The sequence below is a fragment of the Ictalurus punctatus genome, chromosome 8 (genome assembly GCF_001660625.3).
Source record: "Ictalurus punctatus breed USDA103 chromosome 8, Coco_2.0, whole genome shotgun sequence".
In the NCBI taxonomy this organism is placed as follows: Eukaryota; Metazoa; Chordata; class Actinopteri; order Siluriformes; family Ictaluridae; genus Ictalurus; species Ictalurus punctatus.
In genome coordinates this window covers 3,667,501-3,682,758 of record NC_030423.2, presented here as the reverse complement: position 1 = coordinate 3,682,758, position 15,258 = coordinate 3,667,501, and the positions used below count along the sequence as shown (strand labels likewise).

The window sequence follows — 15,258 nt, the reverse complement described above, 5'->3', positions numbered from 1 at the left end:
AACAGAAAGACTGAGTTCATTTATTCGGAGGGTAGTTGGCTTGGTATGAACGTTGCCCAGTGTGACAGAAGCGACAATGGGAGGACACACACGAGCAGAGCAATCTCGGTCAGCCAGCATTTCTCCAGCCGCAGCAGAGCTGTCAGGATAACTGATGGACTCTCCTTTCATATTTCTTGTCCAGAGAGCGAGAGCCATCGGGTCCAGCGGGGATGACGCATGAAAAGGGCACGGGAGGTGGATCTTTGAAAGAGTGACAGAAACCAGTCTTGATCCCCGTATCATTGGGCAGGCTTTATGAGCATCGCTGCGGTGCACAAAACTTGCAGAATCTCTCCATCACATTTGTCTTCACTGTCATCACTTTGTAGCCCGAGGCCAGTAGCTCCTGCAGGGACAAAGTTATACCTCCATGGGGGGTGGGGGGGCGGAGGGGAGGTTACAAGGCTTTGGATATGCTACGTTTCAATTGATCTCATCATTGCCCATTCTGCTGGATTCAAAACACAGCTAGTTAACAACTTGGCCATGTTTGATTAGCACCGTTTGTTATCGAGTTCAGAGAAATAGCATGCAAAAAAACTACCCCTTCTGTGGAATAATAACGAACGTCCCCCTTCCCCCTTCCGAATACGCAGAATGCCTCTCAGTCCTAGAATTACACACGGTAACGGAGTGAGAAGCACCAGCATTTGGAACACACTGTCTTTTTGCCTGCACACCAGGCTGATGCCTCATGGGAAACACAGCCTGCCAACTCTGATTAAAACTAACGGCAAACCGCAGACAAGGACAAATAAGCAAAATAAAGGAACAGTACAGCAGATGAAGTGGCTCCTCGATATATTACAGCTGAGCACATACTGTACTGTGTGTGACCGGCGTAAAAATCCACAATTAACCAGACTGAAATGCTGCTGATGCAAATGTCACCTAGACAGAATGATAAGAGGATAGAAGAACAAAAAAAGGGGGAAGGATAACACGAGATTTGATGAAAAATGAAGAAATAAAAGACCAGAAAGACGGACATATTAGATCGTGCAGCATTAAGCTTCCGTTACTTCCTGCTTTAGGTAAAAGTTTCGTATCTCCTTTACATACTTGAATTAAGTTGAACGTACGTTGACAGAGTTTACTGCACAGCAATGACTTCAAATCCTTCTCCGTTCACACAGAGAAAGCGAGGGTGCTGCATCTTTCAAGTGGGGAAATTACGATGAGATTACCGAGGAAGGAGAGGGCAGGGTCTCCAGGGGTCAATTAATATAAGAGAGTGTAAAATAGCTACACGATTGACAATCATTCCTGACTGGCTCATCGGCAGGGAGGGGCTGACTGACTTTTGAGTAACGGCGGCATACACGGATGTTAAAATGCCGAGCTCCTACATGAAAGGTGGAAAGACTGGCAGGTCTGGAGTGCATGGCATCACTGCTGGTGGTTTAGCAGCACAGACTGAAATCTCGGTCATGTAAAATAAAAATATATATACAGCGCCCTCCACTAACATTGGCACCCTCTGTAAATACGAGCAAAGAAAGCTGTGAAAAATTCTCTTTATTGTTTAGAAACTCACAAAAATACCCTGCGGTCATGGATATCAAACAACTGAAAACACAACCCATGTTTATTCAAAAAATCTCTGTTTAAATATAGGTGTGCGACAATTATTGGCATCTTTTTAGTCAATACTTTGTGCTACCTCACTTTGCCAAGATAACAGCTCTGAGTCTTCTCCTATAACGCCTGATGATGTTGGAGAATACATGGCGAGGGATCCGAGACCGTTCCTCCGTACAGAATCTCTCCAGATCCTTCACATTTCGAGGTCCACGCTGGGGGACTCTCCTCTTCAGTTCACCCCACAGGTTTTCTATGGGGTTCAGGTCAGGGGACTGGGATGGTCATGGCAGGACATTGGTTTTGTGGTCAGTAAACCATTTTTGTGTTGATTTTGATGTATGTTTTGGATCGTCGTCCTGCTGGAAGATCCAACCACGGCCCATTTGAAGCTTTCTGACAGAGTCAATTCATTTAATATCTGTTGATATTTGATAGAGTCCGTGATGCCATGTATCCTAACAAAATGTCCAGGTCCTCTGGCAGAAAAACAGCCCCAAATACATTAAAGATCCTCCTCCATATTTAACCGTGGGCATGAGGTACTTTTCCATATGGCTACCTCTCTGTGTACCAAAACCACCTCTGTGTTTATTACCAAAAAGCTCCATTTTGGTTTCATCTGACCATCGAACCCGATCCCATTTGAAGTTCCAGTAGTGCCTGCACACTGAAGACGCTCGAGTTTGTTTTTGGATGAGAGTAGAGGCTTTTTTCTTGAAGCCCTTCCAAACAACTTGTGGTGATTACTCAGATATTGATAACCAATCCGAACGTATAATGCGACATCATAATATAGTATTACACAAGATTATACATCGTCTACATTTATTCTACGACGCTTAACACCTAACGTGGGTGAATGTGGAATGATTGTCTGGTGTTTTCGATCCACTTCTGGTGCTTTCATCTGTATACAATGAACACGTAATTAACAAACTCACTGTCTGGAACGGCTCTACATAACATCCAGCGAGTTACCAAACCAAAACCACTGATGAATCAGGAACTAAACACCACGCGTTGTAATTCTTCCAACTGTGCCTTTCAAACACGTATTCTAAAAGTACTCTAAATAAGCGATCCTTTTCAAGTAGAGTAACCGAATATGTTACTGATTATATTCAAGACAGAATATCACAAACGACTACGATTTTGTGCGTCGCTTGATCGAGTGCATCAACTTTATTAACGCGCACCGTGTCAAAGAGGATCAAAATGTTCACCCTACTAATGTTTACTTACCGTAACGCTTCTTTATGGCCTTTTTTTTTAAGGTGCCTGATGAAAAACTATGAAAATCCAGCATTAGCGCTGTTTAAAACAAACGATAGCACTGAGACAAGCTGCTAACGTGTTCAAATGTCAGGGACGCACGAGAGTTCCCGCAAAAACACGCGTTTTTCCTCCGGCTGTTTTGACAACTTCCTTTAAACTCTCGTCCCAACCCTGTTCCGACACGGACGTCTGCGCTCGTTTACTTTTAATGTTTCCCCATCTCCCTGCCTTCAATTACCCGACCCAACATCATTTATTCAAGCCGTTTGAAGAAGGGAAGAGGGACCTGATGCAGCAATACCACAAAGCTGTTGCTTCATTAAAAAAGCTCATCAATATGCACAGGGGACATGGGTAATAAGTCTCACACACACACACACACAAAGAGCAAGGTAAACACTTTGGAAGGAAGTGCGGCATTAAGATGACACTAAGTGGCGTGTGTTCAGGGTCGCCTTCCAGTAGCAGAGCTACTGTCGTCATGTATTCACACCCTTCAACCACTTACTGCTCATTACGCTCAGGGTTGTTTAATTAGGATGATTAATGTTGCTTTTTTTTTTTTTTTTTTAAATAGGTACAAAACTGCGTTACGGGAATTCGGCTTACTTCATGATGTACTTGGCTCTGTCCACTGTCTGGGCCTTCACCTTTACCAACAGCGGGTGGTTGCTGTACGTCTCGTTCTTCCACTGCCCGTAAAGCCGATACCTAAAAAGCACACGTTAGCGTTTTCACTTGCTCTAGGCATTGTAAAGATCTCGAACTGTGTGAGGGAAAAGTAAAAAAAAAAAAAAAGGGGGGGGGGTCAGAGGAAAACGGTCAAATTGGATCGAGCTTCCAGGGTGTCCGTAGTAACTGGTATAAGCACTCTTGAGAACGGTGGTGAACAGAAGAGCATCTCAGATCGTGAGGTAGATGTGTTACAATAGCAGAAGACATCACCAGCTTTCACTCCTGGAAGCTAAAGACTGGGTGATATTTATTTATTTATTTATTTTTATAAAATCTTCATATATTGGTGAGACTGTGCCTATGATAGCCACGAATTCCTGTTCTTGGCTGACAGGAGTGGAACCCCGTGTGGTCTTTTCTCTCCTAGGTTCGGTGATGTTTCATGCATGCTGAGATGCTTGCTCTGCTCACCGCACTTATAACGAGTGATTACACAAGTTACTACATGCTTCCTGGCAGCTCGAACCCGATCGGGCCATGTTCCTCAGACCTCTCTCATCGGCAAGGCGTTATATATATATATATATATATATATATATATATATATATATATATATATATATATATAAAAACACACACTCGAACCTAAAATTACTTTACACAACTGTTACAAAATGAACACGACTGCATGTCCGGTCCATTTCAGATGTTCCACCTAATAACAAATTAGGTTTTAAGCCGCGTTTAGACCCGAAAGCAGCTTTATAAATAAATGGTGTTTTGTATTCAGGTGCAGCTTCTGAAATGTGTGGGAGATGAGAATGAGAGCGGCGCAGGGAGGAAGAAGACGAAATCAATGCGAAACAGGTTACCGTGACAACCCTGCTTGCGAACAGTCTTACACAGAGAGGACTAGAGGGGGTGTAATCATGGAATCAGTTACAGTTAGAGATCTCTTCTTACACAGGGTTATAATTCGGCCAGCCCTAGCTCCGAGACGACCCACACGACCGTGGGTTCTAGTTTTAGTAAAAAAGTGACCCGATGTTACTGCGGGCACATCCACACTCCAGTACCTGTGGTGGTAAGGGAACAGCTTAAAGAAGCCCCAGATTTCCTCTGACATGCAGGCGTTGCAGTCCATGAGCGTGAGCGAAGGCAGCAGCACCTGGTCAGCAATGCTGAGGAAACAGCTGAGCAGCGTGTCCTGAGAGCCAAACACACAAAAAGAGATTACACAGAAGGAGGGAGGAAAGGAGTACGGGGGTTATGTAATCGGCCATCCCATGTGTACGGTTTTCTATGAGCGTCTGCCTGGGGGGGGTCCCAGCCATATGCATTGTGTATTTATTGCATTGTATAATAAATCAAATCAAAAACACAAATATGAAATGGGCTTTCCCTGTACTTAAAGTAGCTGTGCGCAACGAACAAAGACAAACTAGATGGAATATATATATATATATATATATATATATATATATATATATATATATATATATATATATATACATACATACACACACACATAAAAATGACAATTGTGAAGCATCATCACAGCATGTTATTTAAATCACAGCAAGTTTATTCCGCTGTAAGCTCTCGGAAACTTGCGTTTAATCTAAACGACCACTGGTGCCTTTTGTTCCCCTGACTGCATGCTTCATAACTTCCCTTTTATGTCCCATGACTCACCATTTTCTCCTTGGCATCTTGCTTGCTTTCACTGTGGTACTATCAGGCAGAGAGGAAGGGATGAAAGGAGGGAGGACGGGGCAGAGGAAGGGATGAAAGGAGGGAGGATGGGGCAGAGAGAGAGAGAGAGAGAGAGAGAGAGAGAGAGAGAGAGTAAAAAAAAAAAAAAAAAAAAAAGAAGGAGAGATCATTCAAATGCAGATCGATACAGGCTTACAGCACTACATCCCTACTGATTCTGCCAAGTTACACAAGAGTGCACACTTCGAAACGAGCCTAAATTATACAGAGCGGTGCACACTCTCACGCCAGAACGCCCGTGCTTTTATTGACCACCGACCTGAAGCAGTGTTTCTAACACATCTTATAGACCGTTTTGAGTTTTTGTGTTTGTTTGTTTTTTTAAATATAAATAAATAAATGAATAAAAACCACAGCGCTGACGAATTCTCGATTGCTCAGGAGGTGTGGACGAATTTCACAGCGGCTCCGACACCGTAAAGCGGATCGCGGGTTTGTATTAAAGCACTCGGTCTAACTGATATGCTATAGTTTCTATAGTAACAGCCGATTCCCAGGGACGTCTATGGCGGCCGCACCACATAACCCGAGGCTGATAATAAACGGATTTAAAAAAAACAAACAAAAAAAAAAGAAAAACGGCTAAACGCGTGTACCCAAACTCCTCCTGATCTACTGCTGGTCTGCGCAATAACAATATGCTCGACCGCGGCGGTTACGCAAGCACGTGAACAATTAATAGATCCATTAGCGTGCCGGAGCTTTGCGATTAGCAATAGGGCGCAGTGACAGCGAGACGGAATACCGGTAGACAAACGTGCCTGTCATAACACGAGCCACGGCAATGAATTAATAGTTCTGCTAGCACCAGAAAAGAAAAGAAAAAAAAAACAAAAACACACCAACTAATTAACCCCCCCCCCGGCCCCTTCCTCATTACATACCGCTAAACGGTGAATATAATTCAGGTAAAACAAAGCATTTCAGGAGCTTTTCAAACACAACAGACAAGCACAAGAGAGAGTTTACATACGACTTAAGCACGACTTAATTTATTTACCTGGATTTCAAATTCGCAAAATGCTTACCCTATTTCTGGGATTAAGGGCCAGTGAATACTACATATACAATAACAGTTTGCACACACCGACTCAGAGCAAGGTTTGCTTTGGTTGTGTTTTTATCTGGAATGAGTGTATCAGTAATACTGAAACTCTTTGAAAGCGTGCAAAGCAACCCAAGATGTTCCGACAGACTTTACGTGACCGCCAACAGACCGAGTGGATTTCTCCTAAAATCGAAACTGTCGTCGGGGTTGTATACGTGTAGATCAGTGAAAGGTTACGGGTCTAATATTTAGCGTAGAAAAAAAAATAGCATGTGCGCACGCGTCCAAAGGGTACTGTAGATCACCTGTTATGCGTGTATTAAACCACAAGAGGCATATTCCTGTGTTTTAAATGCAGAAATGCTTGAAACTGAATAAAGCCGCCGCCTTCTTCTTCGTAAGACTTTAAAGAGAAATCTTAGGTGAATTTGCGCCGATTCATGATATTTTTACTCACCAAGATGCAAGTTTTTTCAGCATTTAAAACAGATATTCTTGGAGCTAGGAGGTTTCAAATACGTTCTGAATGTAAATCAAGCTATTCGAATATTAGGCTGGTTATTTATGCGTCATCGAACGCACCGAACGTAATTGGACAACGTGAAAGGAAAGACCTTTTCGGTCCATTTAAGATCAGCGCAGCAAAAACTGTTTAAACTATCGACTCGATATTTCCTTATTAATCATGACGTCCTTAAGCAGTGCGGTAATCACTGTATATTCTGCGTGGTGTCAGTCCCTGCTCATCCAGGAACGCCGTTCTTCCGCCCGGTGCTCACCTCTTTCATGAAGCTTTTTCCCAGACGTACGATCTTGGCGAACAGGATGGGGTCGTGGGAGAGGTGCGGGCCCAGGTAACCCAGCATGGTGAACACATCCTTACAGAGATCCTCGAAGCTCTCGACGGGACCCGGGGCTTGCCTGTTCCTCAGCAGGTTCAACACGCAGCCTTTGGCGCCTTTAGGGACGCCGGCCCTGCGGAAACGACGCGGTGGATTGAGCGGGCGTTTTCCAGACAGAAAATCGAAATCGGCGAGTTGCTTTTTCAGCCTTAAAACAGTCGACGTCTATTTAGCATGCAGTGATTTTAATGGGAAGTTTCTCTCATCGCATCTAAAACACATGACCAACATGAGTGTGTAGCATTTTGACGTTATTTTAATGAAACAATCGATAGACAATCGATAGAAAATACATAATTCTCTTACATAATTAAGCCAATTTCACACTTATAAAATCGTTATAATGTATCTATATTTACCCAGGTTGTTTAAAGAGAAGGCTGGATTCAGATTGTACGGTGTGTGTGTGTACCTGCGGTAAAGAGGCTCCACGATGAGGTGCAGCAGCTGGCACAATGCCACAGCAATGGATTTATGCGAGGTGGCGTAGAAGGGTGGCATCTGCTCCATGATGCTCTGTGCATGCTGCCAGTCTCCGATCTGCAGCAGCGCCTCGAGCAGGCCCAGTTTCTGGTTATTGGGAGGCTGGAAGGAGAAAAGGGAGGTGAAGAGGTATTACGCTACTACGTCCTTGTCCTACGTCCTACGTCTAGTGTTCATGGTCTAAAAAGAGAACTGGAGGCGAGTGTGAGAAGTACGCAACTTGCACCATGTTCACACACACACACGCACACCCACACTGTGCAATAAGCAGTAAGTCTACCTGAGCCCTGGGGACTCGGGGCTAAATAAACACGATCGAAACCGTTCCTCGTCGAATCGCCGTGAAGCACGGAGCCGATCTATTCTAAAACGCGCGCCGCCGAAACAAGAGCGGCAGAACGATTAGCTTCGGCGAAGAGCCAGCTGAAGGACGCTGCAGGCATCGATTAGCCTGGTCCGTTCCGTAAAGCTTAAACACGCAAAGCTGGACGCATGAGTGAGTCTGGGTTCGTGCGGATGGGGATTCGATCGCATGCCGGCCCCGTCTCAGGTGCTTAACGAGGTGCGGTTCTGCACCGATGGGGCCGCTCAGAAAATCGGCACGCTCCCGTCCCTGCGGTCGCACGGTGTCGCGCGGCCCCCGACTGACTGAAGGGCAAAACAAGCCGCTGACTATAAATCCTTTAATTAAGGAAGTGGGGGATTAAACGGGTATTACAGTAAGGAATTATATGTCAGTTGTGCATTGTGGGTTCTTGGTAGGATCCTCAGGAGGAGGGAGAAGTTATCATGCAGGGGGATTGCAGCGGCATTTGTTTTTAACTGTATTTAATAACGAGGGAAAAAAAAAAAAGACTAAATAGACTCTCTGCGCTTTTTCTCCATTAACAACACCTCAGAGGTGCAGTGAATGTTTTCAGTTCCTGAGATGGACCTCTGGAGCCTCAAACACTCGGGGTGCGTCGATACCGATACCACACTTGTTCGAAGCGGAATTAAAAGCGCAGTCCTTCTGGACGCCTGAATCGAAACCTTTTCGTTCTTTTCCTCTTCTTTGTCCTTCTCCTTTTCCTTATCGTCGCTCTTCTCCGAGGGCACCACCACCATGGTGAGCTTGCGGGCGATCTGCTTGGCCTCCAGGATCTCCCTTTTGTGCTCTTCCACGATGCTGGAGTCCACTGGGAGCAGCTATAACAAAAAAAAAAAAAAAGGACAGAGGTAAGCAAGTTCCTGTACCGGTGCCTGTTATCATCAGAGATCCACTATGAAGTACGGGAGGTTTCCGTTTAACATTTGTGATTATTTATACTTCGCTAAACACTAAAACTGAACCCCAAAAAATATACTTATTTCTGCTCGAACCACAAAAGACTCATTTAAGGGCTAGGTCAGGCCTCGGCCGTAGATCGACGACAAAGTCTTTCGACGAGTCCGTGTCCGTTTCAGCTCGTGTGTATTATTCTTTTAAGGGTTCCAATCATTCTGCTTTTCTATACGGTAATTCGATGCGTACGTTAAGACGAGGCACAGCCACAACGGGACACTTTTATTTGATTGATTCTTGGCATAAATGCAATGTTTTTTAACAGACAGGTAAACCAGTCACGCACATGTACGTAGAGATCCTCCAGTGCGATGAGATGGTGCTGGAGAAGGGCAGCGGCGACGTGGTACAGAGACGACGGGGTTTCTCCGTTCGGTTCCTGATGAGAAAACGAGGCATGTTAATGCACATCGTGCTTTCTTTAAACCTAAAACACTGCAAGCTGTACGCTATATTCAAATCGACCGAATTTAATACGCGATAAGTCATTTCGGGATATTAAAAATAAAGAACAAATAATAATTCTGTCCTCTTGAATAAAAATAATAATAATAATAATAATAATAATGCAACTGTGTACTCTCTCAGAGATCCCTTCCTGGCATGGTCTAGTTTAGTCTTTATCCTATTCTGGTTACTGCCGCTGAGCTGAAGCCTTTGTTCCGGTCCTCGTTTTAATCCTTCGCTCAGGCCTCCAAAATATCTTCACGCGCTTCCTAATTAAGTCGTTAAAGAGAGCCGTTTTAACGGCGAAACCTTGTAATTCCTTGTAATTTCATTAGCTCGATGACTTGATCGTCATAAGCTCAATAAAAGAGACACGAAAAAATTATTATTTATACACCGTGGACCCGCACCATGAGCTCTGTTCAATGTCGGAAAAGTGATGACACACACACACACACACGCTAATGTAATGTAATATCTAATGTAAAAATCATCGCTTGTGCAAGTCCCAATAGTTCCTTATACAAGTACCGAATAAAAACCCGACAATTGAAACCTTTGGTACTGGACCCAGCGTCGGCTGTACAAAAGAACTACTAAATCGTCTTTTAGGTACTTTGTATGTAAAAACGGACACAAGGACCCCTTGAAAAGGAGTTATGCTGTTGCAGGATGACTTCGGTACGCTCACTGTACTGTAAACAGTGAGACTTGGACTAGTTTTACACGTGAACGTGACGTAATGTGTTTACGTTACAGACGTATCTCTGGGATTGTACTGCGTTCAACTCGCGTTCCTAACCTCACTTTTCCAGCCTCCGAGTAGATAAAAGCACCCCGAGTTCACCGTACGGCGTCATGTCAACGTGGGTGCTCACAAAATGGCCGCTCGTATATATAAAAAAATAATAATAATAATAATAATAATCTTTTATAATATTTTTGTCTCAATTGGGATCTCTCTCTACTTTTAGAACTCATGTGAAAATCTGATGTTTCAGGTCACGTTTATGAAAAAATAGAAAATTCTCAAGGGTTCACAAACGTTCAAGCGCCACTGTAAATACGTGTGAAGGTCATGTGACCTAGTAACGATCAAGTACAAGCGGTGTGGCCACAAATCGTACAACAAGAGCGTATAATAAAGATCAAAACAGTGAGTCCGGATTCGAACGAGGTGTATGTAGTACACACACGGACTTCTCGGCGTGGCGATCGTATTGATTTAGGACTGCAGTTTAATGATCAGCGCTTTTTTGTGCATCTGTTTAAAAAAAAAAAAAAAAAAAAAGAGAGAAGAAAAATAAAAAATGCATACATTGTGAAAACAATCGTAAGGTGCGACCCTAGTGTAAACGACACTCCTGCACGAAGGCGACCTCACCTGATGGAATTTGAACTTGAAGCCCAGGATGTGGCACAGGGTCTGGTGCTCACACATGTACGACTTGATCAGAGGGATGAAGAACTCGTCCTGGTCCGAACGGCACTCGTACACTTCCAAAATGATGTCCAACACGCGGTTCGGGTCCAGGTTGAAACATCCTGCGGAGAGAAGGAAAACGCATGAAGACGGAGTCTGTTCGTTAAAAACGCTAGACTGGATGTTATCTGTGCAAAACATTCCCGTGTCCCGACAAATCCGGACTGACGAACGAAACCCGCACCGACGCGTCCGATCTGAAGCTCCGTCAAGTGACCGACGGCTCATGACGACGGACGTAAACACGCTACGGAGACGCAGCGACACGTCGAATTACTGACTGCAACAGTAGCGTGCTTTTTCTCATCAGATTACTTCTGATCACTCCTCTTGTAATTACTGCAGGTCGGGACCTCTATTACGCCCGAGGGAGAAATTTATCACCAGTCGATGTTACCCGAGACACACGAGGTTCGAGATGATACAAAGCGATGAAAACCGAGCGGAGCATATGGGTCGAGTGGGATATAATAAAGAGCTCGGTACCTATTAAAGACTTGATGCTCTCCAGGACGAGATGGCTGGTGACGTTTCCTGAGAGGTCCTGGCCCAGCTCTGTCACGAGCTTGGCGTAGCCTTCGTTCTCCTCGCGCAACAAGTTGAACTTCTGCTGTTTGTAACTGCAAAAGAGGTGCACAGGGTTTATTACAAAGCGACAGCCGTGCTATAAATGACCAGCTCGATTAAAAAGCAGTTGTGAATTTATTATAGATTTTTTTTTTAATCAGACGGTTGCTGAAGAAAGCGCCGTTTGTACGCGACGTACGCGGACTGCGAGTGCTAACGGATGCTTAGCCGCGAGCTAGATATTTGGGAACGGCAACTTGGGCATACTTACAACAACCGCGTATACGGGAATATTCCGACGCCCGTCCGCGTATAAACGTCGTATTTGGAATACGGCTGCGACCCGGATACAGACCTCATACGGAATCTGACGTGCACGTCGGCGTTGCAAGAATCGATAACGTGCGCTTTAACCTACACCCATGACGTGAATTCACAGAAAGTTCAACACGTCCTGACCGGCCGCATTTGATTCTACTGTAGAAGAGGTTTCCGCGGACGTTCGTTTCATTGCCCTCCTGTTAAGTTTATTAAAAAGAAAAAAAAGCCACAGCTACGTGCTTCGTCTAAACCGGACCGCACGATTTTATCCCGCGCGTTTGTATTGCCTCGGAAACGGTGCTTTCGAGAGCTTGAGCGGCTCTTTGCTGGCGCGTATATTAATTAATGACGGTGTCAAATATTACCCGTTACCGACTGCTGTATTGGTGAAGTGCGTTTCCCCGGTGAGTACCCAGGTGATTACACGGTTCCTTCTCAGTCGAACACCTTGTATCGTTTATATATTTTTTTTTAAATTCGGGTTGTACGCGTCTTGTAGGGCGAATCCTAGTCCATTACGTTTCAATATCTTACTCCAACCCTGTCTTAGAGTTAGAGATCGCTTCCGTTGGCGTTTTATCGGGTTTGGGTGCGAACCATGCAGGCAAAGAAATACCCTGAGCAGAATTGTGTTTCTATTTAGCATTTATATGAGTGTGATTAGGATGCAGTGTTATGCATCTGTGCGAAAAGCCTTTATTATCCACTTATCTTTCATTCAGAGCAATATGTAGTCGTCAGTTTTGGATCGCGGTGTCCGTAAAACTGATATACAGAATCTAAAAATGGCATCGTTAAACTCTTAGGGGGTTATATCTGCCTTTTAAACAGCTTTGCCAGGAAACAAAACTGATCGGCTTGAATTAAATCACGTCATTGGGACTCCTTACATGGATCAACAGAACCATTATCTCTGATTAGCAGGCTTTAATGGCGCACAGAAGGATTTGAGCCCAGCTGAAATGAGAAAGACTTAAGTACAGGGTGTCCCGAAAGCCTCCACACACACACACATATTTATATGACTATGTTTGGGGTTGTGCCTTCGTCAGCGGATGGTCGTGGACGTCCGGTTCGCGACACTTTTTGAATTTGTTAAGTTTGGCGACAGCGTCGTGTGTGTTGCTGTGAAACATTTATTTCGCCACGTTTAACGCCGAGTGAGCGCGCTCGTGCGTGGGACGCTGAGGTAAACGACAGGCACAGCCCCATTCTGAGAGGTAAGCGAGCCTTCCCGTGTAGAAAGCTCTCGGAAAATTGATAAGAACTCTAAGAATCAGACCGACACAAAGGCGTGAAATTAATCATTGTCAGCAGAAGCCCTGCGGAGCGCGTTGCGTATAAAAGAAAATGAGGTGGCGGGTAAATTACAGAGTTGCGGCGCTTTCCTGACATTCGCGCACGACGCAGCGCTGCGGAAAAGGAAACAAGACAAACGCGACGGAGGAAGACAATATGATAAACGGGGGAAAGAAGAAAAAAAAAAAAAAAAAGTTAAGAGGCCTTGCTCGCGGTCGTCGAATTGAAGTGGGAACGCGTGGCGAGACGGGACGAGACGAGAGATTACGAGGAAGGTTTCTATTTTATAACACTTTCCGTGTCTGACGACTCAGCGTGAAGCTGAAAGTGGAGCGATAGTGTCTGGCTCTGGCGACCATGCACAAAGCTAGCAGACTCTTAGTAGCAGCAAACAAGAGCTTCAGAGTCAAACTCTAGCAGGGTTCGGTGAACCCGAGCGCTTTTCGAAGCGTGTTCACAAAACCGACGTCTTCCACGTAGATCTAAGGTGCAGGTGGAGATTGAGGTACAGGTCCTGAAGAAACGCTGAACGATCTCCGTGACCGAAGCTGTTGCTAGCCTGCCAATAACAAACCCTCTCTCAGGGTCGCTTAGTTCTTTTTCGCCGTTCTGATCCGAAATCGAGGTCAACTAGTCAGGGGGGGGGGGGGGATCTCTTCAACCACTAGTGTGTAGCATCCACCTGGATGATGCGACGTTGGCCATAGCGCACCAGAACGCCCACCACACACCAACTATTAGTGGAGAGGAGAAGAGAGTGATGTAGACAATTCAGGGATGGGGATTATTAGGGGGCCGTGATAGAGAAGGACCAATGGGGGAATTTTAATGACCACGGGGAGTCAGGACCTCGGTTTAACGTCTCCTCCGAAAGATGATAAACTGAGATAGACAGCACGTTAGCTGGGTCACATAGCACTCCCACTTGGAAGCACTCTCCAATCAGTCCATTCATTTCGGCCTAACCGTCCTCCTGATGCTGGTACGAATTCATTCTGCTAATTAGGGCGATCTATCAAAAGTTTTCCTGCCTCGAGTCTGATTTCTCCCGCTCGCCACTTTTCGTTCCTGCAATTATCCAATCAGCGGCAGCGCAACGCATAAATTCATGCGGATACAGTTCAAGAGCGTCAGTTAATATTCGCATCGAGCATCGAGAACGGGGAAAGACTCTGATCTTAGTGACTTTGGCAATTTCACGGTTGTTAGTGCCAGATGGGTTGGTCTGAGTGTTTCAGTAACTGCTCGAGATCTTCACACACGCATGCGACAGTGTCTAGGGTTTACATGGAAACAACATCCTGTTTTGATCAGAGGAGGTTCAAGCTGACGGTTCTGCTACGGAAACTCAAATAAGCACTCTATAACTCGTCAGCAGAGAAGCACCTTAGAATGCACGACGGGTCAAATCTTGAGGCGGATACGTTACAACAGCAGAACACCACGTCTAGTCCTGTCCCGTCCGCTAGAATCGGAATTCTCAGGGTTGGGCGCAGGCTCACTGAAAATGGACAGATGAGGACCCTCTCCTGGTCTGATGAATCCCGATTACTTCTGCGACGTGCATAATGTAGGGTCGGAATTCGGCGTAAACAGGACGGACCCATAGACGAATGAATGTTGTGATGGTCTCAAAGGAAGGAAGGATTCTAACACCTTGCGAAATCCATACCACAAACAACTGAGGTAGGTCTGAGAGCAAAGGGGTGGGGGTGGGTGGGGCCTACCCAATATTCGTATGGTGTCCCTAATAAGTTTATTAGCTTAGACGCAGACAGAATGGGCAACATGGTTCCAGAGGAACTGGTCAACACTTGGCGTTGTGTATAAGGTAAAACGATGAGCGTTTGAGCCGGAAGCTACACTAAATGGCCAAACGTACACGGACTCCTGACTTTCACACCCATTGCCGATTCTCCGCCACGAAGTTGGAAGCAAACAATTAAAAAGTCTAAAACGTCTTCGTATGCTGTAGCATCGAGAGTTCCCAAACATGTTCCAGCATGACGATGATCCCGTGCACAAAGCGAGC

General features: G+C 45.1%; 1 protein-coding gene across 2 annotated transcripts in view; it reads right to left on the bottom strand.

The window, feature by feature from the left end:
* Window positions 1-15,258, bottom strand: part of thoc2 (THO complex 2) — a 65,341-nt gene that overhangs the window by 32,400 nt on the left and 17,683 nt on the right. For both annotated transcript variants that reach the window (XM_017474134.3, XM_017474137.3), the window contains exons 7-15: window positions 11,526-11,659; window positions 10,941-11,101; window positions 9,396-9,488; window positions 8,818-8,973; window positions 7,715-7,887; window positions 7,180-7,375; window positions 5,272-5,310; window positions 4,653-4,783; window positions 3,511-3,612 (exon numbers count right to left, since the gene is read on the bottom strand). In XM_017474134.3, the coding sequence (XP_017329623.1) occupies window positions 3,511-3,612; window positions 4,653-4,783; window positions 5,272-5,310; window positions 7,180-7,375; window positions 7,715-7,887; window positions 8,818-8,973; window positions 9,396-9,488; window positions 10,941-11,101; window positions 11,526-11,659 (1,185 nt within the window). The remainder of the gene's footprint in view (window positions 1-3,510; window positions 3,613-4,652; window positions 4,784-5,271; window positions 5,311-7,179; window positions 7,376-7,714; window positions 7,888-8,817; window positions 8,974-9,395; window positions 9,489-10,940; window positions 11,102-11,525; window positions 11,660-15,258) is intronic.